The 25,632-nt window shown below is 37.6% G+C and overlaps 1 protein-coding gene across 2 annotated transcripts in view; it reads left to right on the forward strand.

The window, feature by feature from the left end:
• Positions 1 to 23,333, forward strand: part of USP47 (ubiquitin specific peptidase 47) — a 108,151-nt gene extending 84,818 nt beyond the window's left edge. For both annotated transcript variants that reach the window (XM_043580674.1, XM_043580672.1), the window contains 12 exons: positions 782 to 989; positions 3,713 to 3,828; positions 5,787 to 5,906; positions 7,568 to 8,348; positions 12,987 to 13,162; positions 13,514 to 13,594; positions 15,631 to 15,746; positions 16,332 to 16,450; positions 18,527 to 18,657; positions 20,647 to 20,694; positions 20,786 to 20,916; positions 21,823 to 23,333. In XM_043580674.1, coding sequence (XP_043436609.1) covers positions 782 to 989; positions 3,713 to 3,828; positions 5,787 to 5,906; positions 7,568 to 8,348; positions 12,987 to 13,162; positions 13,514 to 13,594; positions 15,631 to 15,746; positions 16,332 to 16,450; positions 18,527 to 18,657; positions 20,647 to 20,694; positions 20,786 to 20,916; positions 21,823 to 21,997 — 2,202 coding nt within the window. In that variant the 3' untranslated portion in view covers positions 21,998 to 23,333. The remainder of the gene's footprint in view (positions 1 to 781; positions 990 to 3,712; positions 3,829 to 5,786; positions 5,907 to 7,567; positions 8,349 to 12,986; positions 13,163 to 13,513; positions 13,595 to 15,630; positions 15,747 to 16,331; positions 16,451 to 18,526; positions 18,658 to 20,646; positions 20,695 to 20,785; positions 20,917 to 21,822) is intronic.
• Positions 23,334 to 25,632: the final 2,299 nt, after the last annotated feature.

Raw genomic sequence — 25,632 nt, forward strand, 5'->3', positions numbered from 1 at the left:
TCCTAATCACAAACCTTAAATAAGTATGAAATACTTTGAAGTAATCCTTTCTGTCTCCAGGCAGTTCATTTTTCACTTAAGAGATGTTGCATCCAGAGTATGCCATCTACCAGTAACATGGGCCAGAGGGAGATTTTATGACAGAAATTCCATGCCCTGAGCTGTAGATATGCTGGAGGCTCATATGGAAGGGGAGCTGCGAGGTGGCGCATGGGAGACACGGAAGCTGTGGCCTCTCTGGTGGCTCTGCGAGGCATGTTATCCCCTGCGCTTAGAAAGATGGTTAAACCCAAACATGTCATCACCAGTTCTTCTCCAGATCGGATTAATGCAACAGAAGCTGCATATTCTCTTGGTTGTTCTCCCCTGGGTTCCAGAGTAGTGATTATAGAGCAAGGGATTATGATACATTGATTTTGAGTTCATCTAAAGTTTAGAATGTTAACTTTTTTTAAAACTAGGAATGTTTTAAAAATTTGTTAGTGCATAAGTTGCATTATTTAGGGGATAATGAAATAATTAAAAATAGCATTGAAGTTATGCCTTTAACTTTGATGTCTTTGAACTTTGATGCAAATCATAAATATATGAATTTTATTGTTTGCTAGGACCTATTGGTGGTGGAATTACACGTCAGACTAAACTGTGTGTGTGTGTGTGTGTGTGTGTGTGTGTGTGTGTGTGTGTGTATATGTGTGTATATGTGTGTGTGTGCATATATCTATATATGTGTGTGTGTGTGTGTGTGTGTCCCCCACTGCCTGGCCTTGTTTTCTTTTAGATGATGGATTTAGAAGAGGTCATACCCATGGATTGCTGTCGCCTTGTTAAATATGATGAGTTTCATGATTACCTTGAACGATCGTATGAAGGAGAGGAAGATACCCCAATGGGACTTCTACTAGGAGGAGTCAAGTCAACATACATGTTTGATCTACTGTTGGAGACGAGAAAACCTGACCAAGTTTTCCAGTCTTACAAACCTGGAGGTAAAGAATTTTATGGTTGTACTGGACTTAAAATTTTCACGAGAAGGTTTTTTAATAGAAATGAGTTTAATTTTAAAATTTTTTATGTTCTTAAAATGCAGAATAATTTTGATAGGTTAGGAAGTAGCAACAAGCTTAGAATTAACTTCTAGATTACTTTCAAAGAGCTATATACAAAATTTAAAAAAATTAGCTTGCAGCCTTCAGTGGGATTTTTCTTTTTCAGTGCTGAATCATCCTCCCTTCTCTTCCCCCCTTCTCTCTATTTATACAGAAAAAAAGTCCAAAAACGGTATAGTCTCATCAACTCTCAGAAGTAGAATCTTATTTTTCAGGGTTTCCTTGATGAAGTGGTTTCATAACCCATTGCTGCCAACACTTTTTATTTTTCTCAGTCTTCTCCATTTTTGCAGGTCCCAGGAACTTCATTTTTTTTTTTTTTTTTGTCTTCATTAAATCTGTCACAGTCCTCAATATCTTGAGGGTTTTTTTTGTTTGTTTGTTTGAGACTGATGTGGAAAGCAAAATACCACACTCCTAGCTTTACCCAGAGTAGTCCCTAAAGACAGTTACATGACCAAAGTTTTCTAGTAATCACTATGTAAACTGTAACAAATAGGGGAAAATAAAAATGTTTAAGTAACTTTAGAGAATTCTCACTATTGTTGCATAACCCTGAATCCCTTCTATTGGTTGTTACAATTCAGACTTATGTTCTCTACTTTTATTCCTAAAAATTGAACTCACAAAAACCTTCTTCTGGGGGCGCCTGCCTAGGTGGGTCAATCGGGTAAGTGTCCTACTCTTAATTTCAGCTCAGGTCATAATCTCATGGTTCATGAGTTTGAGCCCCTCATCAGGCTCCACACTGATAGTAAAGCCTGCTTGGGATTCTCTTTCCCTCTCTCTGCCCCTCCCCCACTTGTGCATGTGCTTGCATGCTCTCTTTGGCTCTCTCAAAAAAGCAAAAATAAAAAGCCTTCTACTCTCAAATTCTATTTCTCTGCCGATGCTATAAACCTCTCTTTGTTTTTTGTTTTTTTTTTAATGAAGGCTCCTCTTTTCAAAGTAGATTAAGTATGATACTCTTCAGGGCTCCATCAGTCAGACTCTGTTCTGTTTGTAGAGAGTTCCTTTGGAGCATTTCCTTGCAGATTATTTTTGGTCTAGATAGCAAAAATGATGATTAAAGTGTAACATGAGTCAGCAATAAAACCACTTTTTAAAAAGAGAACTTTAGGGACATCTGGGTGGCTCAGCGTCTGACTTCAGCTCAGGTCATGATCTTGCGGTTCATGGGTTCAAGCCCACATTGGGCCCTGTGCTGACAGCTCAGAGCCTGGACCCTGCTTGTGATTCTGTGTTTCCCTCTCTCTCTGCCCCTTCTCTGCTCACGCTCTCTCTCAAAAATAAACAAACTTAAAAAAAAAAAGAAAAAGAGAACTATACGTGTGAGTGTGGATTGTAAAACTTGCAGATAGCGTTTTATTTATTCATTAATAATGACTTTAGCAGAATATTTTATCAGATTTAGATTAGAAATCTAGGGAAAAACCTGACCATTTATATACACTTCATAAAGGAAATTAAAACATTTAAGCTTGAGAATAACTGTTTGAAGATCATTTGCTTTTCTAGTAACTAAAAGTTTAGTTATATATAATCTGAAAACAGAAGAGAAGATAGGATTAAGTTGTAATATGAAAAATTTAAGTGAAAAAAACAAACCATGTAAACCAAAGCATTTTTCTGTAGACTCTTCTGTAGAATGTAGAGAATATTATTTGGAGGAGAGGAAGTCTTTGATTATGAACAAGGTCTTGAGTGGTATAATGAAGGTTGATCAAGAGCAAATAGGGTTGCTGGGTCCCCTTTAGAATTTGTTCTGCATTCTCTAGTAATTTAATGTTGTGGTTTAGGTCTGTATTTTGCAACTTTGGATATGTATTTTATTTTAAGTTTATTTATTCATTCTGAGAGAGAGAGAGCATGAGTGCACAAGTGGGGGAGGGGCAGAGAGAAGGAGAGACAGAATCCCCACACCATCTGCACAGAACCCAGTGCAGGGTTTGAACTCATTAACTGTGAGATCATGACCTGAGCTGAGATCAAGAGTCAGTGCTTTAACTGACTGAGCCACCCAGGAGTACCTGGATATGCATTTTTAATGTGGTTGATAAATTTGTGTTATGTTTTACAAGGAAACAAACCATGAATTTTTCAGAAATCATATTTTGACTGTTGTCATTGTTTTTTGTTTTGTTTTGTTTTTTTAATTTACATCCAAATTAGTTAATCCATATAGTGCAACAATGATTTCAGGAGTAGATTCCTTAATGCCCCTTTCCCATTTAGCCCATCCCCCTCCCACAACCCCTCCAGTAGCCCTCTGTTTGTTCTCCATATTTAAGAGTCTTTTATGTTTTGTCCCCCTCCCTGTGACTGTTGTCATTGTTTTAAAGAGATCTAGGAGAACTTTTTTATTAGCCTCATTTCCATTTCTTTGTAGATGTTTGTAATGTAATACATTGCAAGGAGAAGTTTATTATGTATTATATACATGTGTAACATTGTTATGTCTACTATCTTAATAGTTAGGAAAATATTACCTTGCCATCTATTGGAAATACATTAGGAATGCAGTGCTCATGTCAGTGCTCATGACTTTTAAAAATAACATCCATTTATGTTTTTGTATTTTTCAAATGTTTTGTGTTTTTCAGAAGTGATGGTGAAAGTTCATGTGGTTGATCTTAAGGCAGAATCTGTAGCTGCTCCTGTCACTGTTCGTGCTTACTTAAATCAAACGGTCACAGAGTTCAAACAGCTTATTTCAAAGGTAAGTTTTAAAATTGGTCAGTGAATATTTTTGAGTGCTTGTTCTGTACAAAGCATTGTGTGATAGTTATGAGTGTGGGAACTAGTACTTACTGGCAGGAGGCAAGTACAGTTAGAAGAGAAACACACTTCAAGTGGAAGACACCAAGTGACCAAAGTATGGAGGTCAGGAAGTGTGAGGCAAGCGCACACAGTGATGGTATATGTGTTTGGCTCAACCTCTGTATAGTACAGGCCTAGAAATAGAAGTTAGTTTATTTCATGGAGAGTTTTTAAATAGTAAACACAAAAGCATGGGCTCTATTTGATGTGGGCAATGGGAAGTATGTTATTTGTTTTCCTAAGTTCAGCAGTGGTATGATGAGAGTTCTGCTGTAGAACGGTAAGTTCCTGGGTAGAGGGGGAGTCCGTAAAGTAGATGAGGAGGCTGTGGAAATAGTGCAGGTGAAGGCATTGGACCAGAAAGGAGAGAAGGGGTAGATTGTAAGAATGATTATATGCGTAGAGTCTGCAGGACTTGGGATTGGTTGGAGTAAGGCAAGAAGGAGCACAGATGCAAAGTAGTGATCTAGTAATCAAAATGGAAGAGTAGGGTAGGGGAGCAGATTTGACAGGGAAGGTGGTGAATTAAATACTGGCCATATTCGGTGAGTTAGTGACAAAGAACATAGACTCATTCAGAATTTGTAAGCTGGAAAAATATGATGAAAACATTCAAATTTCCTTGGGCCAAGCTAGTCCACTCTAGAGAAATGATTATACTGTACTCTGTAGAACACTGAGCACACAAACACAGGTGAAATTTTTCAGGATTCTTAAGCCCCAGGTTTAGATGACTTGCTGTAGTGGAAATTGTTCAGTAATAGCAAGCAAGAAGTTGATCCACTTTCTAGTCATTCCTCTATGGCAGTATTGTCTTTGATCTCATCTAGGTTTTTTTTTTTTTTAATGCCTATTTTAACAGGGTTGTTGTGAATGTTAATGGAACAAATAAATGCTCTGTTTGTGGAGAAAAATTGTTATTATATAAAAGTTGGGTTTTAATTATTATTGCGTTAAAAAAACAATGACCTCTAATACTTCTGCCAAAGTAATAGATAATTTGAGGAGATAAATCATGTTTTGGAGATAGATTTTACAATTAAATTGCTCTTAGAAAGACTATATAAGTGTACTTGCTCCTTATTACAGTTTAATCTAGAGTATGAGCATTGAGGTAGAATACAAAAGAAACATATGACATTGCCTTCCTGAAGAAGTTAATAATTTTATTGGGGGAGAATATATCTGTAGAGAATAAAGGCAGTCACAAAGTATTTTGCCAAAAAAGGCAGCAGATAAAGTCTAACTAGACCGCCAAAGAATTAGTTATCATTAGTTGTATTGAAAACACATCATGTTTTTTTAAATGTAAATTTTTTTGTCTGCTCATTTCTTGTGAAATTCCTAAAATGATACCTCAGATTAAGGACATGTACTTTTAGAGTAACTTGAAACTTTACCTATTAATTTAATCTCATTTTACACAGAAGAAAAATGATTTAGTAAAAGTATTAGCTATTCCAAAAGAACTCATCAAAAGTTCAGGAGGTAAACAGTTACTAGTTTGACATCTGTTCTCAAAGTGTCAGTTACTCAGTTTCTTTGGAACCACATCCCCTCATTTACTTTGCAAGTGTGAGAGGAATAGAATTTTTAGTGAAAAATCATTACCTTTAAAATAGTTTCAGAGCATCCATTCATAAGTGATACTTTGTTCACCTAATTTACAGCATAATTAATGGATAGGACTAAAATTTTTCCCATAGATTCTTTAAAAATTTATAAACCTCCACTAAGATTATTTTCTTTTAATTTTCTTTCTGTTTCTAAGAACTCAGCAGTGTGTCTTCATCCACATTTCCAAGTCCAGCAGAATTATCCTTGCGAGTCCTTTTTACTGACTTGCTTCCATTGCAGGCCATCCATTTACCTGCTGAAACCATGCGGATAGTGCTAGAGCGCTGCCACAATGATCTGCGCCTCCTCACTGTGCCCAGTAAGACCCTGAAAGCTGAAGGGTTTTTTAGAAGTAACAAGGTATGTCTTTTATTTCTTCATTACTATTGTCTATGCTGGTAATAGTAAATTAAGTTTCATATTATAAGGCTGGCCTCTAGAGCCATCCACTATGTGTCTGTAATTTCCCTCATAAATTCTCCCAGTGTCTCGGCAATTACCTTCCTTTGTAATCAGGTCAGAACAGGCTTCTTTCTGTCCTACTCCATCCGTCTGCTGGTTCTCCTCTAGGTCTTGTTCATGAGCTACCTCTGCCTGCCTGCAGTATTCTTCCCCCTCTCCCTACATTTTTTTTCAAGGCGCAGATTAGTCCTGCCTCTTTGGTGAAGCCTTACTGACCATTCCTGTCCACAACAATCTTGTCCTCCAAATTCTGTAAATTATGTTACATTCGTTCTTGAGCTTCTCCCATAAAGCACTACTTGATGGGGAAAGTCAAAGACAAGCCTACTCTAGAGAAGATTGTCATTTGGGTTCACCCAAAGGGGTTCACCCTTTGCCTACTTATTTATCTCAGATAGAAAAGAGAAAGTTCACATTGATCTGTTTGTTTCATCTCTTGACGTGTTCTATCATTGATAAATGATTTTTCCTGTGTGTTTATTCATAACACCATCAGTTTACCCTGGATCAATTGAATCCAAAATTTTCCCTGTTTGCCATGTTTTATTTATTGCCTTTTCCATTCTCATTCATCTTAGTGCAGTCTAGTCTTTTATCTCATTTAACCTTTTTTAGTGTTGTCTTATTATTCCGAACGTGTAATTTTTATTCACCTCTGTTTTCTTTGGATACTTTTGTGTGGTGCTTATGTGTGTATCATTAAAATCCGCCCTAATACCATTTTAGGGTGAAAAGTAGGAGGGATCTCACTTTATTTTTTTCTTTAAATGGTTAGCTAATGATCCTAATCTGTAACATTGATTGGACACTGGTTATCTGTATTTAACCAGTACTTCCCCCAGATTATTTGAAAAACATCCCCAGATGAAATAGCATTTCATCTATAAATAATCTGGATGTCTATCTCTAAAAGGTGAGAACTCTTTAAAAACATAACTATAATTATATTATTACATCTAGAAAATTAACAGAATTAATATCAACAAATGTCTAGTGAAGCTTCCCTTATTATCTTGTAAAATTTTTTTCTGACAGGATTTATTTGTTCAGGTAGGATCCAAATAAAGTCCATGATATACCTCTCAAGTCTATTTTAACCTACAGATCCCCCTATGTGTATTTATTTCCTTGTCATTTATTTGCTCTAGAATCAAGTCATTTGTCCATTAGATTTTTTTTCTATAATCTGGATTTTGGTATTACATTCCCAAAATGCCTTTATACATGTTCCTCTATCCATGTTCATGCTATGCTTGTTTTTCTAATGAGCAAGATGTGGAATACAAAAACTTTCTGAAAATAGAAAATCCAGTAAACAAGGTATCTGTGTGTGCATGTGCGCATGTGTGTGTCTCATCTATCTTAGCACAGTTTTATGGCTAATTACAAAGACATATGAACATAATATTTATTGTATTTAGTCTCCAAAAACCGTACACATTTCCTTTAGAAATGTCATCATCCCAAATTTTACAACATTTTGTCTTGTATTGAGGTGATATGGGTGAGAATGAATGTCACTAAAATTAATGATGTAATGTAACTCTCTTACTATTTAGGTATTTGTTGAAAGTTCTGAGACTTTGGATTACCAGATGGCCTTTACAGACTCTCATTTGTGGAAACTCCTGGATCGTCATGCAAATACGATCAGATTATTTGTTTTGTTACCTGAACAGTCCCCAGGCTCTTATTCCAAAAGGACAGCGTGCCAGAAAGCTGGGGGTGATTCTGGTGGTAACGTGGATGATGACTGTGATAGAGTCAAAGGACCTGTGGGGAGCCTCAAGTCTGTGGAAGCTATTCTCGAAGAAAGCACTGAAAAACTCAAAAGCTTGTCACTACAGCAGCAGCAAGATGGAGATAATGGAGACAGCAGCAAAAGTACTGAGACAAGTGACTTTGAAAACATAGAATCACCTCTCAATGAGAGGGACTCTTCAGCGTCAGTGGACAATAGAGAACTTGAACAGCACATTCAGACTTCTGATCCCGAAAATTTTCAATCTGAAGAACGATCAGACTCAGATGTGAATAATGACAGGAGTACAAGTTCAGTGGACAGTGACATTCTTAGCTCCAGTCACAGCAGTGACACTTTGTGCAATGCTGATAATGCTCAGATTCCTTTGGCTAATGGACTTGACTCTCATAGCATCACGAGTAGTAGAAGAACTAAAGCAAATGAAGGCAAAAAAGAGACATGGGACACGGCAGAAGAAGACTCTGGAACGGATAGTGAATACGATGAGAGTGGCAAGAGCAGGGGAGAAATACAGTACATGTATTTCAAAGCAGAACCCTATGCTGCAGACGAAGGTTCTGGGGAAGGACATAAATGTATGTACTTAGAAAGAAAACTCCTTGAAACAGCACCAATTGGTTTCTCAGTTTATTTAAATTTTTAGTTAAGAAAGGAACCAGCTAAGAGTTAGGTACTTTGTTCTAGGATCACCCGTAACTTCCTGGATTATAAGAGTGTTCTCTGTTGCCTTTGCTTTCATTTTCGGGGCAGTTGTAGCAACAACTGTCTTTGGACCTCCGCAGCACATCAGACCTGTGACAGCAGTGATGTCACAGCTCTGGGGAAGATAAGTGAAAAAGAAAAGGAAAAGAATTAAGAATTGTTTTAAAGGAAAGAATCAAGAATTGTTTTAAAGGAAAGAATTATGATAAAAGCCCTAAGTTAAAAACTAAGAAATAGTTTAAAAAGTAAATAATATACCAAAAAGATAAAATTTGGTATTCATTGCTGAGGAAAAGTTTTTATTTGTGCATCCCCTCTCTTCTCTTTATCCCTCAATGCAAATAACCCCCTCCCCCACCCCCTAAAAAGTCCATGGTTAACTGGGAAAGTCAGAAAAAGGAAAGGGGCTTTTTTAAAGTTGATACTTTGAAGTAAGCTCCAAGCAGAGTATAAACTAGAAATCCTCAAGTGTATAATCACAAAAACATTGAAGAGATCTGTCAGTTCAGGTATTTGGGATAAGCAGCAACAGCAAAAACACACCTAGATGAAAACAATAAAATGACTTTTATAAAACATCAGATGAAAACAGCCAAAGAATGTACAAAAGTTTTCTTCAAGTATAAAAGAGAAATAGCTCAAAAAAACAAATACTTTGCATTATATTACCCCTTATATTCTTAATTTTAGTTTTCAAAACACTTGTTCTCACTTGAAGCTTCTCTGAAGTTAGTAAAGCAAATATTGATATCCTCATTTGACTGATAAGAAAACTGAAGCTCATAGTGGATGGATGACTTGCCCAAAAGTACATGTGTAGCTAGTAAGGAGTGGAACCACTACTAGAATATAAGTCTTTGAATTGAATGCATTTGCTGTTACCTTTATGACAGTGGGAAGGGAGTCCCACTCTATCCATCTGTTCATCCACCCCCCCCCCCCCAATTAATATTTCCTGAATCCATTCAAGATGCCAGGCCCTACGTAGATGTTAGAAGTGGAGATGACAAAGATGCAGCCTCATGTTTCATCTGGTGGGAGAAGGCCCACAACCACCATGAAAGTTAATTGTTACTATGCTTATAGTCTCAAAATTTAGTCTCTTAAAAGGAAGTGCTAGAAATTATGAAATCAGTAATAAAAATGCATAAATTTGTCTTTTTAACTAATTAGTTCCCAGTAACACTGGAACCATGTGACATCCATATAGATACCTTGCAGAAACTCAAGTGGGAAAATGTGGGTTAGTGAGCCACAACAGAGACAGAAACTCTATAATAATGTTTTAACTCCCTGTGGCACTTTTACTTCATAAGGCTCATTAATTCACATCATCTCACTTATTTCTCAACAGCTGTGTGAAATTGATGCCGTTAGACACTTTTTGCTGATGAAGAAACTGGCTCAAACTGACTTAAATAATTTGCCGGGGGTCACACAGCCAGTAGGTCACACTGCTGGTCAGTCCAGCTCCTGTGATCTGATTGTAAGCCTGGTCCACATTTCTCCACCTCATAACTGCTACCCACTGTCCCTTACTTTCCTCACATCAGAGTAAAGGAAAAATAGCCAGTAGCTACCCTTTCTTACCATCCTCAACCCTTCAAGAGCATTAGAAAATTAAAAACAGCTCCTTTTTACAAAGAGGTTAGAAATTTCTCTTAAGTGGTTTGTTTTATAATGATGTGCTGGAGAGTTGACTGCATGAGAGTCTAAACGTTAAGAATTTAATAGGAATACTTAGAATTGTAGACTGAGGAGTCTCCTTCCACCTTTTCGGAAATTCATAGTGGGCTAGTTTACTAGCATTCGTTGAAATAGTAAACATGATGATCAAGAGAACCCGTTTACTACAATTTATTTTGGTTTTCAGAAGCCGTGCAGAAGGCTTGTTTGAACAGAAGAAGTGGAAACGGGCTTAGAGGTAGAGGAGTAGGGTTGAGAGCCAGCAGCCACGTGCTTCAGGAGTCTGTACTAAGACTGTTTCATCACAGCTCCTCAGAGACCTGAAAGTTGGTACCTGGGTAACATGGATGATGAATAATAATACGGGTTCTTCAGAGTGATGAAATGCCAGGGTGTAACACATAAACAAAGAATTTGATATCTGAAGAGTGACATTTTATGTACAGTATAGACAATATGGGTAACAACTGAAATACACTTAAAGTGATGGTCTTTAAGCTGTCTGTTATAATCCAGGAATTGTTTCGGGGAGTATGGACCTTTCTCTGAAAATACTGTTCCACTGTGACCTATTATAGGCTGCAGGCACTCAGGGATAAATAGGGAGATCAAGGTAATAAAAATGAGAGTGCATTTGCACTGATAATTTCTTTGTACAATTTTGGTATCACCTCATTTAAGAAATACACAAAAGAAAGAAACCCTAAAGATATTTTGAGGTTGCTCTGTGAAGAGACCAAACTCTTCAGTTTGAAGAGGTAAATAGGGAAAACGGTATGATGGTAATCTCTAAAATTATAATTACAGCCAGTCAATTAAGCCAACAATTTTTGCCAGGGCTGTAGTACACATTTGACATACACTGACCCCAAGGTCAGGTACAGAGAAGTCAAGTCACAGTCACAAATGTAAGGTACAAGGAGGAGCCAAGAATTCATTCAGGCCAGCCCATTTCACTACAGAACCACTTGGTCCTAATCACCGTATTGGACTGTATCAATAACAACAAACATTTGTATCTTCCTGTGATACATTACTGTGAGTTAGAAACCAAAATTGTGGTAATAGCTTATTGTTTGAGTAATGACTTAGAATTTACTACATTTGTCATAGCAGCAATCAGTGAGACTGGTGTAATGATCCTGTGAGAAAACTGAGGCCCAGAGACATTGGATGACTTACCAATAGCCATTTATTAGGCAACAACTGAAATCTAGTCATTGGCTTCTGATTTCTAATCAAGTAATTTTTTCATTATACCCTTCTCTCAAGAAATGTTGTACCTGCTGGATAGTATAAATAGAGGCTTATTTGCCAAAAGCTGGGTTACTTAGGAGTATTTCTTAAATTTTAGAAATGGACATTTTAAAGGAATTAAATGTTGCCTGAAAAGTTATATATAACAAAAAAGTTCATCACCATGTTTATATTCTATTTCATACTTTATGGTCACATTTTCTATAGTGAATCTGAATCTTATAACTGGAAAAACAGTAAATGGACATTAATTTATTTGAAAAAGTCCACTCAAAAATTCATCAACCCAAAAGTTGGGTCAACCTGGGAACATAAACCAGTCATGTTTGAGGGTCTCATCCTTGACTTTTTTTTTTTTTTTTTTTTTTGAGAGAGAGCATACACTTGGGGGAGGGGCCGGGTGGGAGGGAGGGAGAGAGAGAGAGAGAGAGAGAGAGAGAGAGAATCCCAAGCAGGCTCTGCATCGCCGGCCCAGAGGCTGACACGGGGCTCCAATCCATGAACCATGAGATTGTGTGACCTGAGCTGGAGTCAAGAGTGGGACACTTAACCGACTGAGCCAGACAGGGTGCCCCTCACCCTTGATTTTTGATATAAATTTTACAGAAAACCAGAGCCTACCCTAGAGAGAGCCTTATGGCTCTAGAGGAACCACGGGCTTAAGGTGGGATGGCAGCTCTTGTTATACTGCACTGTCTATATTGTAAGAGAGAGAGGAACTTGAGTGAAGTTGTTACTCTTTACTAGGATATGAAGACTGGAGTCTTAGAAATATTTCAGAAGTATGTTCATGAGTAACTTGTAAAGGACAAAAGATTAATAAGTATTAGAAGAAATAAAGCTCACCAAAAACAATCCTATTGCTTTGCCATGAGAGTTTATATTGAAGCTTGCAGGGGGGTGGTGGGAGTTTCTGATCCATTTAGATGCTCTTCCTGTTACGGTCCAACCACATGATAAAATAGATATCATCATATGCTCGTCTTGACAGTTTTTTCGAGTAGAAATCCCAGAACCAAATTTACTAACAATTTTTGAGGCAATTACTAGATATCTGACACTGTGCCAAAAGCATGATAAACATATTAACCTCACTGAATTCACACTGCAGTACTAGGAGGTAGGTGGTACTATCTCCATTTTTAAAATGAGGAAGTGGGTATAAGGAGGCCAGTGGCTTGCCCCAGGTCACATAGCTGGCCGGGAAGCAGAAGAGGCACAGTTAGAACCCAGCCAGAGCCTACATTATTACTGTGAAGAACTAGGAATGTATGTAATTGAAAAGACTTTCCTGAAGTTTGGTTTGGGACTCAGCAGCATATATAAATAAATAGATTAGCACTTCAATCTCTCAGAACGTTGGAAGTTGTTGAAGTTGTTGGATTTTATCGTATGCTCCGTGTCTGTGTTTTTTTGTCCGTGCAACGTTGTGTATTAGCTTAAAGTCAAATAACTGAAGGGGGTGTTTTTTCCCTGCTTACAGTATAATAAAGTGTATATGATCTGTTTTCTTTATATTCTAAGAGGTTTCTTTTTTTGTTTTGCTTTTGTTTTTTTTTTGTACTTAGGGCTGATGGTGCATGTTGATAAAAGAATTACACTGGCTGCTTTCAAACAACACTTAGAGCCCTTTGTTGGAGCTTTGTCCTCTCACTTCAAGGTCTTCCGGGTGTATGCCAGCAACCAGGAGTTTGAGAGCGTCCGGCTGAACGAGACACTTTCATCCTTTTCAGACGACAATAAGGTCGATTAAAATCATTTCAAATAATTAGAGTCTGTTTTACATGATAGATTTGAGAACATCTTGCCCTGTTTCCAAGTAAGATTAAATAGATAGCCCTAAGAGGGTCATTTTTGTTTTTATGTTTAGTGATTGGTCGTTGTTTTTTTTTCATTCATCTAACAAACATTTGTTAAGTGTTAACTGTGTGTCAGTTACTGTTCTAGGTGCTGGGAATCAGAGGTAAAAGATACACCTGTTCTCAAAGAGCCCATAATCTAGAGAATTTTTGAAGACCAAACTAAACAGTGTGGGGAGAATGGGTTGTTTATTCTGCAGAGGTAATACATCTAAAAAACTGTTTTTAATTTATAGATTACAATTAGACTGGGGAGAGCACTTAAAAAAGGAGAATACAGAGTTAAAGTGTACCAGCTGCTGGTCAATGAGCAAGAGGTAAGTAAGCTGCTTCAGAGCAATATGACGTCACTTCTGCTAGTTATTAAAAACATAGAGTTCAGAGATGTTGTGACTCGTCATTTCTTTTGCTGTCTCTAAAGCACAGACAGGACACTGTTTCCAGAAGCTATTTTGGTTGTACGGGTCATATTGCCTGTATTGCAGCCACTCATTTCTGCCCCTGTAGCACAAAACCAGACGTAGACAATACATAAACCAGTGGAATTAGCTGTGTCCCAACAGAGTTTATTTACAAAAACATGCAGCAGACAAATGTGGCCCTCAAGCCTTTCTTTGCCTTCCCTCTGCTTTAAAGTATTGTTACACATGTTGGAATGAGGCAGACATTTCCTGCTTTGAAAAGGAGACTTGTTTGTGCTTGATTTTAAGAAATTCTCACGTAGTGCTCCAGGGGGATAGCAGTTGATCTGTAGAGCATGTAAGGACTTTTTAGTTCAGAGAGTCATTTCAGTATTTAGCAGGCATTCATTTATCTCGTAGCTGCCATATGCTCGCAGATGTTAACTCCTTGAATCTGCATCAGTTAGCTATGATGTAGATATTATTCCCATTTTGTAGATGAAGAAACTGAGGCACAAAGAAGTTATGTAACTTGCCCAAGGTCATGTAACAGATGCCAGACAAATGCCCAGGAGAAAAAGGCAAAGTCCCTGTTTTGGGGGTGTTTATAACATCTTAGTGAGGACCTAGACAAATGTGCAAACTAAATAGCAAAGACCGTATTCTCCCCTTCTTATCCATAGGGGATGTGTCCAAGACCCCCCTCCCCCCCACCCTCTGCCCAGTGAATGCCTGAAACCGAGGATAATGCCGTGCCACTCCCTACATATACACTATGCTCTTACCTAGACATATATACCTTAATAAAGTTTAACTTACACATTTGGCAAGGTAAGAGATTAACTGTTGCCAGAAATGAAATACAACAGTTACAACAGTACACTGTAGTAAAAATTACGTGAATGTGGTCTCTCTCAAAAAATCTCATTGTATTATATTTACACTTCTTGTGATGACGTAAGGTGATAAAATGCGCGTGTGATGAGATGCAGTAAGGGGAATGACATAGGCACTGTGACATAGCATTGGGTTACTACTGATCTTCTGATGATTTGGCAGAAGGATCATTTGTTTCTGGACCCCAGTTGGCTAACTGCAAGTAACTGAATGTTCAGAAGGGGAAATCACAGATGAAGACGGACTGCTGAAAAGGGAGAAATTTTTCATAAAACGCCTTCATTTGTCCAACAGAGAGTTTATTGAGCACCCATCATGTCTCCTTTATTTCTTCTGAGAGAGAGAGAGAGAGAGAGAACGAGTAGGGGAAGGGCAGAGAGAGAATTCTAAACAGGCTTTGCATTGTCAACACAGAGCCAAATGTGGGGCTCAAATCCACGAACTATGAGATCATGACCTGAGCCGAAATCAAGAGCCAGACGCTTAACTGACTGAGCCACCCAGGTGCCCCAACCCATCATATCTCTTATATGTGAATGTTTCATCTGCATTTGGGGTTTGTAGATAAAATGTCCCTTCTGAGACAATGAATGAACATATTTGGAGAAGTAGTATGCAGTTCCCTCATTTTAATCCATAAAAGTGATTTTTACTTTCAAAATTGCGATCACTTTATTATAAGGAGAGAAATATGAATGTGGTATTTAATCTTCACAATGACTCTGTGGGGAAGACACTACCCCCGGTTTACAGATGAAAAAAAGGAGGCCCGGGGGCACCTGCCCCTCTCCCCTGCTCATATTGTCTCTCTCTCTCTCAAATAAAAAAAAATAATAATTATTAAAAAAAATTAAAAAGGAGGCCCAGAAAGGTTAAGTAAACTTGCCCAAGATAGCTTACTTAGTAAGTAGTGGAGCCAAGATTTGAACCTAGGAAGATCAGCTCCTAAACTCAGTCCTATAATTGTCATACTATACAGTGCAAATAAAATGTCTTGTGTACCCTTACTGAATGTGTAATTCAGCTCTCTGATTGTTTTATGTTTGTATTCCTAGCCATGCAAGTTTCTGCTAGATGCTGTGTTTGCTAAAGGAATGACAGTACGGCAATCAAAAGAGGAATTAATTCCTCAACTCAGGGAGCAGTGTGGTTTAGAGCTCAGTACTGACAGGTAAAGTAAAATTACAGTGTCATCAGCAATTAGAGGAAATCTTGTGTGGTCTGTTGATATGGATTGGTATGATTTTCTAAAACCAGAATTAAAGAATTCCTCTACTAAGAATTTTAATACTACAGATTAATAGAAGTAAGCAAAAGTATTAGAATTTGTTTGCACTTCTTCTGTAGGATACTAAATTTGAAATTGGGGGAACATTTCATTATAGTTTCCCCCAAATTAAAAAAAAATTTTTTATGTTTATTTATTTTTGAGAGAGAGGAAAAAGTGTGATCGGGGGAAGGGGCAGAGAGAGGGAGACAGAGAATCAGAAGCAGGATCCAGGCTCTGAGCTGTCAGCATAGAGCCCAATGTGGGGCTCAAACCCATGGACTGCGAGATCATGACCTGAGCCAAAGTCGGACGCTTAACTGACTGAGCCACCCAGGCACCTCATATTTTCCCAAAATTTTAATGAATAATCACTTGACTTTTATATTTAAATATAGTTCATTATTCATCGATGTCAGATTCATGTTGTTGTTTTTAGGTTAACAATCTCAAGTAATAGTAGTTTAAAATGTCTTATCACATTTGTAGATTTCGTCTAAGGAAAAAAACGTGGAAGAACCCTGGCACTGTCTTTCTGGATTATCATATTTATGAAGAAGACATTAATATCTCCAGCAACTGGGAGGTTTTCCTTGAAGTTCTTGATGGTATCATCCATATTTTTGTGGGGAACTATCAGTTAGAAATGCTCTGGAACTAATAGAAGCCTATAGTTTTTATCAAAGAACAAGTTTTCTTCCATCTTTACTCTGGGTTGCATTTGCCTTTTAAATATTTCTTTAATTTTGAGAATATTAATTTCTCCTTACAGGAAGTTGACAGTTTCGAAGTTTGCATTTATAGTACTTTTTACAGGAAACTCTGCTAACATTTTCTTACCTGTGTTTGTTATTTAATTTCTTTTTTCATTATGGCTGATTTTGTTTTGAGGATGTGGTATTGATAATTTACCAGGGATTTTGAGAACAATGACCAAGTACCACAAACTGGATGGTTTCAACAATAGAAATGTGTTGTCTCACAGTCTGGAGGCTGCAAGTCTGAAGTCAGGGTGTTGGCAGGCTTGCTTCCTTCTGAGGGCTGTGAAGGAAAATTTGTTCATGGCCCTCCCCTAGCTTCTGGTGGTTGATTGGCAGTCTTTGGTGTTCCTTGGCTTGTTAAATTCATCATCCTGATCTCTGTTTTCATCTGAACATGATGTGAGATGTGCGTCTGTGTATGCTTGTGTGTCTGCTTCCGCATTTCCCCATATTATAAGGACACTAGCCCTGTTGGATTAGAGTCACCCTAATGATCTCATTTTAGCTTGATTACCACTGTAACAACCCTATTTCCTAATTAGGTCATATTCTGAGGTACTAGGGTATAGGACTTTAAATGTCTTTTTGAGGAGACACAGTTCAGCCTGTAAAAGTGACCCAGAAGAGGACCTGTGTTTGTCACACCTCCTGGTTTTAATGATCTACATGGGAACATTTAAAGTATTGTTTTTTGGAGGAGGTAATGGGAGAAAAGTTGGCTTTGGGGTGATCATATCAAGGGAAACAACTAGTTCTATGTTCTTTTGTGACTGCTATTGCCTAGAAAGATTTTGATTTTCCTTTTTTTCCCCTTAGAAATTAAAACATCATAAGATTATGATGGTTTTCCAAGGGTTCAATAATACTAACACCTCACCTATTTCGTGCTATTTAAGATCTGATTTGGTTTAAATTTCAATTGTTAAAACTATGATTATTTGACAAGTTAATAGGGGAGTCAGGGACAGCCAGGACACTATCTACTATGATGTGGAGGCAAGTGTTCCAGATTGTGATTCCTTCTGTGAGTGTCTGGGGCCTTAGAGAATAACCAGTGTGTCTGAGTAGACCAAGAAGGGATGGCGAAGGACAGAGAAATTCCCCTTGTTAGGGAGGATTGAGTATGTATTAGCAGAGATGGGTTAGCCGGGAGATGTTACTGGATGGTGGGTACCTGTGTCAGTATCATTTCAGTATATATGTTAGCTTCATAATAGTTGAGTGAGAAATAAATCATGTGAAATCATGTGATTAAATCTAAGAAACATTTATTGACCTGTAAATTGCCAGACACTGCTAATCTCTGGTGCTACAAAAATGAATAAGAACTAGTGATTGCACTCCAGATGCTCAGTCTATAAGAAAACCAGAAATTCCACAATTTCTGCAAACCTGTAATTCCAAAATCATAGGTACTTAAGGACCAAATCAGTACAGTTTACTCTTGTGTACACCAGAGAGAAAGGTAACAATTGAGCTGGTTTTGAAGAATCAGTAAGGTTTGAGTAAAAGAGAAGAGAGGGATTAGTGTGAGCCGGAGTGAAAAAAGAAGATAAAGTGAAGATGATTTGATCATGATGATGTTAGATTGTGGGGGTGGTAGCCAGTAGAGAAGCAAAGATTGGCAATCCAGAGAAAAGAGTAGTTGATAGAGCAGTGTCCAGCAGGACTCAGGAAGGAGTGAAATTAGGAGTCCTGGTAGAAGGAGAGCTTGCAAAAGAGTAAAGAATTACCTTCAGAGACTGGAGGGAAGAGAGGAAATATTTTATTCTCAAAAACTTGTTGGGATAAGTGGGATCTTTTATGTGCACTTTCTAAGCAGAACACTTGAAGTAAATCTTGTTTAGTCAGGCCATACAGGAAAAGTCAAATTATGGGCCTCTAGAGAAAAGAGAAAGATGACCTAATCTTGCATCTTCATAGGGGTGGAGAAGATGAAATCCATGTCCCAGCTTGCAGTTTTGTCAAGACGGTGGAGGCCTTCGGAAATGAAGCTGGATCCCTTCCAGGAGGTTGTGTTGGAAAGCAGTAGTGTTGATGAGCTGCGAGAGAAGGTAAGTTCATTTGAAATAAATTGAACTAATATGTGTTTTTCTCCGTGTTGCATAAGAGATAACCTAGGAAGTAAGTGCCAAATAGTCACGTGTCAACCTTTCTTTCTTTGTCTCTTTCATACCTTGTGACACCTTGTCACACACTCTCCTTGTTTCCTTAGGCTCCTGATGGTTTGAAAAATTACATTGGCTTTTGGCCATCCAGAAGTGGACCCCTCGCTTTTAGTTACTTGAATCAAGTTTGTCCTGAGTAATTAGCATTAGTCAGAAGTTACTAGAGTAAATTGCTGTATATATTTTAAAAAGCCAAACGCTTTTTAAAATGCGTGGAATTGAATAAAGGATCTATATGAAGCTCTCTTTTGCATTTTTCAATTTAAAGGTTGGAATTCTGTAGCTCTCTGGGGAATGGGTGAATTATTCAAAAGCAGTACTAGCATAATTGGCATCTTAAAAACACTGTTTCCATAATTCACACCAAATGCAAAAATAAATTCTAAATATATTAAATTTATATAAAAATACAATAAAATGTTAAATGTACTAGATGAAAAGGTTGAAAATATTTTTATGTTCTAGAGACGGAAAGATCTTTGTAAGCATAATACCAGAAACTAAAAAGGAAAAGACCACATAAAAGTATAAACCTTCCAGACAGCCTCCTCTCCAGTTCTTCTTTTTTAATTTAAAAAATGTTTATTTTAGAGAGAGAGAGCATGAGTGGAGAAGAGAGGCAAAGGGGGAGAGAGAAAGAAAGAATCTTTCACGGGGCATGGAGCCCAATGTAGGGCTCTGTTCCATGACCCTGGGATCATGACCTGAGCCGAAATCAAGAGTCGGACACTCAACTGACTAAGCTATCCAGGCGTCCCTCCAATTTCTTCTTCTTTTTTTAATAAACAACCGATAAACAAAGATAAAAAACAAGGAAGGGGAAAAATATTTGAAACAGATATGAAGCATTATGGTCCGTATTTATATGGAGCTACTGCATTAATAAGAAAAAGGTGAATAATCTAATTTTAAAGTAGGCAAAGAACTTGAATAGGCAATTCATTGAAGAATAAATACAAGTTAAAACAGTAACAGCATTCTTTACCTCTTAAAATGCTGAAAGTGTAGGAAATAAAATGCCTTGAGTTGTCAGTTTGGGAAAACAGGCAAGATTGCACGGCTTTTTTTTTTTTTCTTTTAATGTCTGTATGTTTTTGAGAGTGCACGCACATGCGTTCACACGAGTAGGGCAGGCACACAGAGAGAGGGAGAGAGGGAATCCCAAGCAAGCTCTGCACTGTTAGCACAGAGCCCAATGTGGGGCTCATACGCATGAACCGTGAGATCATGACTTGAGCTGAAATCAAAAGCTGGACGCTTAATCGACTGAGCCACGCAGGCGCCCCTCATACAGCTTTGATAGGTGGCTAAATTGACATCACTGTTTCAGGCTTCACTTTGGCATTATCAGCTTTTCAGATGTGCAAGTCCACATCTAAGAATTCATTCTCAAGAAATATTTGCAGAAATATGAAAGGATGTTCATGAAGGTATATATAGTATAGCATTGTAACTAGAAAAATTAAAAATAGGCTCAGTGACCATTGGTAGGGAATAAAATGATATATTGTTCAGCTGTTGAAGATCATGAGGTTATTCTGTGTCCTATTCTTATATATAGGCTATATAAAAGTATTCTATAGAGAGGTTTCATAAATATAATTTTGTGCATTTTAGATATATGTGATGTAGTTTATATGTGCATAGGAAAAGGTCTAGGAGGAATATACTAAGTTGGCATTTCTGGGACATGGTATTTGCAGGGTGGACAAGAGACGATTTCACTTTCTGCTTTTTTTTTTCTAATTTCTTATATCAAACATTTATTCCATCTTTGAAAACATCAAGCTATTTCTGTGTGGGTTAAAAGGTTGATAACTTATTTAAGCAAATTTATTTTTTAAATGAACTCATATAAAATGTTTCCTTTTACAGCTTTGTGAAATCAGTGGAATTCCTTTGGAAGATATTGAATTTGCTAAGGTAAAGTCTTGAGAGTGTTTGCCTTTGGGTACTGGTGCTCAGTAAACATGGCTGTCAGCATGATTTATTCATTCATTTACTTTTTCCTTAGGGTAGAGGAACTTTTCCCTGCGATATTTCTGTCCTTGATATTCATCAGGATTTGGACTGGAATCCTAAAGTTTCTACCCTAAATGTCTGGCCTCTTTATATTTGTGATGATGGTGCCGTCATATTTTATAGGTATCTTTACAGTGTATTTGTTATTCATAGTGATGTAACATTTTTGTTGTCCATAAGTATCTTGTTTTCCATAAATACCTTTACTTTTTTTATGGTATAAAGCAGCCCTGACCAGTATTTAGTACAAGAGCCACACATTACATTTTGAATTTTTCTAGTAGCCACACTTAAAAAAGTAAAAAGAAACTGGTGAAATTAATTTTAATAAAATATTTTAACCCATTATATCCAGAATGTTATCACAACATGTAGTCAATATCAAAAATTGTTCATGAAAAAAATACATTCTTTTTCTTACAGTAATTCTTAGAAATAGTGTGTGTTACGCTTCCAGTAGGTCTCAAGCTTTCAGTAGGCACGTGTAGCAAGTGGCTACTGTGTGAGCCAGCACAAATACGGAGGAAAAAGAATAGTCATTGATGCCTGGCAGATAAGAGTTCTGACTAGGCTTTGTTACTTACCTAACTCCTCGTCATCTGTGAAATGGTGACAGTGACGTCAGCCTTGCAGGATTTTCTGAGAACAAGGACTACTGCATTTAACAAAACTGTCCATAGTACATATGAACTATGAACATAGTCCATAGTGAACTATGAACTGTCCATAGTACATATGAACTATGAACATAGTACATAGAACATTTTATATATAAATGTTCAATCAGTGGTGGCTGTTATTACACTTACAATAGCATGGGAATTTTTCTGTACCATTTTTAGAAGTCATTGCTGTGTTAATATAATAAACACATTTGCCATCCAGGACATCTTAGTATGAGATTATTTAACTTCACCAGTGACAATCAGATTTCATTTTCTTACCAAGGAGCATTATAACATTCAAGCGTAAGTTACTAAAGGCAGATGGCTATACCAATCTAATATGTAATTAATATTTTAAATGTAGGGATAAAACAGAAGAATTAATGGAGTTAACAGACGAGCAAAGAAATGAACTGATGAAAAAAGAAAGCAGTCGACTGCAAAAGACGGGACATCGTGTAACGTACTCACCTCGGAAAGAGAAAGCACTAAAAATATATCTGGATGGAGCACCAAATAAAGATCTGACTCAAGACTGACTCTGCTAGTGTAGCATTTTCCCTGGGGGATTTTTGGTTTTAATTAGATGGTTCACTGCTACTGTGTAGTGCCATTATGGCCGGACATGGTTAGGGGTAACCCAGTGACACCAGCACTGATTGGACTGCCCTTCACCAATCAGAAGCTCAGTGCCCAATGGGCCACTGTTTTGACTTGGAATCATGTTGTGCACTATAGTCAAATGTACTGTAAAGTGAAAAGGGATGTGCAAAAAAATAAAAACAAAAAACAAAAAGCGAAACCTGCTACTAGGAAAGGGGGAAGGGGAATGAGTACACTTCTTTTATTGCGGACAAATGTGCACATAGCCGCTAGTAAAACTAGCCTCAAACAGGATGCTCATAGCTTCATAATAAAAGCTGTGCAAAGGCCATGAATGAATGAATTTTCTGTTTATTTCACTGATACACACATTACCTCATTGACAATTTGGAAGTAAATGCAACTGTGTGTTGACTCTTGGAAAGCAGCAAAAATAGGAGCTGAAGAGAGAAATTCTTAGAACCAGCCATAACCCAGTAAAGAATTGTGAAGTTGTGTTTTTATTTTGTTTCATTTTTTGCAAAGTATTAAAACATTATTCTGGAACATCAAAACGTTTCCCTTAGACCGCTCCCAGCAGGTAGCAGCTCAAATTGCTGCAATATTGTAATTATAACTGATTGTACTTAAGTTATGGATGTAGAGAATATGGTTCACTCGTTCATTCAGCATGTAAATAAAATTGATCCTATTGAGTTATCATAATTGCAGTTCAACTATTTCCCATGGTTATTCTTTTCACGTACCATTCATGATGTACATTTGTGTACATTGAGGAGTATAGCAGTCTATGTACATGTAATCCTCAGTGAGGTTCCTCAGTGCTGGGTCCCATACAATTGTATTTGCCCTTGTTAATGAGGTTTTTCTGTTCAGCGGCTTCAGTTTTTTCCTTTGTACATTTACTTTTGAAGATTTACTTCAAGTTTGAATCTTCTCGAACCCTTGTAAGTCCTACTTTAATTTTTGGAGTTGATTTGTAGTTACATGTAGTTTAACTTTGCGAAAGCGTCTTAACATCGTGTTGAAAAAAACTTGCTAGTAAGTCAGGTCATAGCACAGGCTGATGTAGTCAACATGATTTCATTGCAAAGTCTATTAGAATGGGCAAGTTTTTGCTTTGCTAAATATGACTTCAATGAACACAATTCTACATAAATTTTGAAAATGCCATCTAATTTATAAAAATCAATTAAAAAGGTTTTGGTAAAACTTTTTCATGCCAGATGCTGTTTACAACGATGAACATGCCAATAAAACATTTGTTCATTCTGTTGTGTTATTTTAGTCATTAAACTTTTGTGGATGAAGAGTCTGGGTTAAGAATAGATTTATTTTCTTTAATATTTTGTAATGAGTATTGAATAATTCTTTCTGTAAGATACGTTTACAGTAAAGTTCTCAGATGAAAAGATGTTAATACTTTGGAGGATCCTGTCAATATTTCAAAATCAGATTTTTACCTTATTTCTTTTTAAGAAAGATATAATTAGAAAATAGTATTAGCAGATGTTGGCTTTGTAGTTTGAATATAATGATTGAGAATTCCATAATATCTTTAAAGTTTCTTGGAATCCACAGGGGGAAAAAAATCTTTTCTAAGGTATTTTTCTGGCTAATTTTTATTCCATGTAAACTGTGTGCATTCTGCTAAATTTCATCTAAGTACTGTTCTGAGTCTGCGTTAGGGGGTTGGCGTTCTCATAGTCTCCTCTGCTTCTTGGAAGCATGTGCAGTGAATTGTCTTTCCAATCACTTGGATTTTCTGGTGTGACATGACAACTCTTTGGTTCTGATACAGGCCTACTTACTTGGAATTTAGGGGTTAAAAATTCGAGTTTCTGCGTTTGAGGACTGACTCTGTGGAGCAGGAGAGGCCAGTTGTCAACAAAACAGGCTTTGGGCTTGGTTTGGTTTGGTTTCGTGTTTTTTTAAGAGTAAACGGTAAAGTTCTCACACCTGCTCCTCATTCTGTGCCTTCTGCCCTGCTTTTTGTTTTGTGTTTGCTGCTGCTGATTACAGGCATACTACAAATACCAAGAGTGAAGAAAATAGATCTCATTATAGAAAAAAAGTTGAAGCTTCCTGCTTTTCAGTGCCTGATAGAGTGAGAGCACGGTGTTGCACTTTGACCATTTCAGTAAAGGGAGCGACGAACTGTTCAAACTCAGTTTGTGGTGATGGGCGCAGTAATTTATGCGAGGGCGGTTAATGTGATCCACCTCCCTCAGATTCAGAGAATCACTTGAGGCAGGAGCCAAGAGGCAGAACACTGACTGTGTGGATCAGTTGCCCAAGCGCAGGGCAGCAGGGCCTAGTGATCACTCATCTGCCGAATCTCCTGAGGTAGACACAGACCACATGCAATAAATCGTGACCCCGTTCCTCAGAGGTCGCACAAGGATTTTGAAGAGCTTCTACCATGGGAGAGATGGGTTTGCATCAACGAGGCATGCCGTGGGAGAACCAAGTACCTACGTATCTGAAGCAGGTGCTGAAGGTGAGGAGTGCATTCTGGTCAGAGAAGCAGAAGCTATGGTTTCAGGACTGTGCTGTGTCTGGCTGGTCTGTAGAAGCTTGCTAGTTCAAAGTCCACCTGTCAGACCAAGGTGTAAGTAAGGGGTAATAGCTACATTGAGATAAAAAGAGCAAAGGAGCCCTGCACTAGAGTATTTGGCGATCTGTTTCATAACAGATGGGAAGTACTTAGAGATTCTGAGAAAATGGTGGGGGAGGGGGCCGTGAGGCTCTGCCACAGCTAGAAAAATCGTTGCCAGGCTACACGGTTAGGAATGGTGGTGTGATCCTTCTCTAGGCCAGGAGAGAGCTAAAACTTATTACATGGTCGAAGCTAAATGAGTACACAGAATCTGAGCATGGCTAATCAGTGTTGTTGCTAAATCTGGAAGTGACCTGTGAATGTATGGAATACAATAAAATCATTTATTCTGGTTCATTTGCTAGTATTTCCTTTGCAATTGGCTACTCTAGTTCTCCTGCTGAATTCTGTCCCTTTGTTTAGCATCAAGACCCTAACCAGCTCTTTTGCACTTGTGACTTAACAAATTGTAGTCTAGAAAATATGGAATAGAAGATAATCTGAAGCAGCTTTTATTTGCTAAATAAAACTATTCCATCTAAAGTCTGTGTAGTTTTTGAAAAACAAGGCAATATTTTAGTCATTAGCAGTCAGAAGCCTTATAAGGCAATTTACATTTTTAAAAGCAAAATTGTGTGGAATGTATAGTTTTCTAGGGGCCTAGTAAAATATTTTTTTTATCAGGTTTGCAAAGGAGTTCATGACCCAAATAAAGCTTATAGCCATCTAGACTAGGAGTACATGTCATCAAAGGTGCTCCTTCAGTGCCATCCATTCCTGTGGGGAAGAAGGGTGCTATGTGACCACCTGATTAGTTCTGGTGTTAATTTTCAAAAGTCAGCTTTTAGAAACAAGAATACTTGACAAGATCAAGAGTGCATGAAAGTGTGTGTGACCATTCAGAAAAGCACACAGCGATCATTAGGGGCCAAGCTAGGAGGGCAAAAAAGCACTGGGGAGAAATGCTCTGCC

This window comes from Prionailurus bengalensis, chromosome D1 (assembly GCF_016509475.1).
Source record: "Prionailurus bengalensis isolate Pbe53 chromosome D1, Fcat_Pben_1.1_paternal_pri, whole genome shotgun sequence".
Classification (NCBI taxonomy): Eukaryota; Metazoa; Chordata; class Mammalia; order Carnivora; family Felidae; genus Prionailurus; species Prionailurus bengalensis.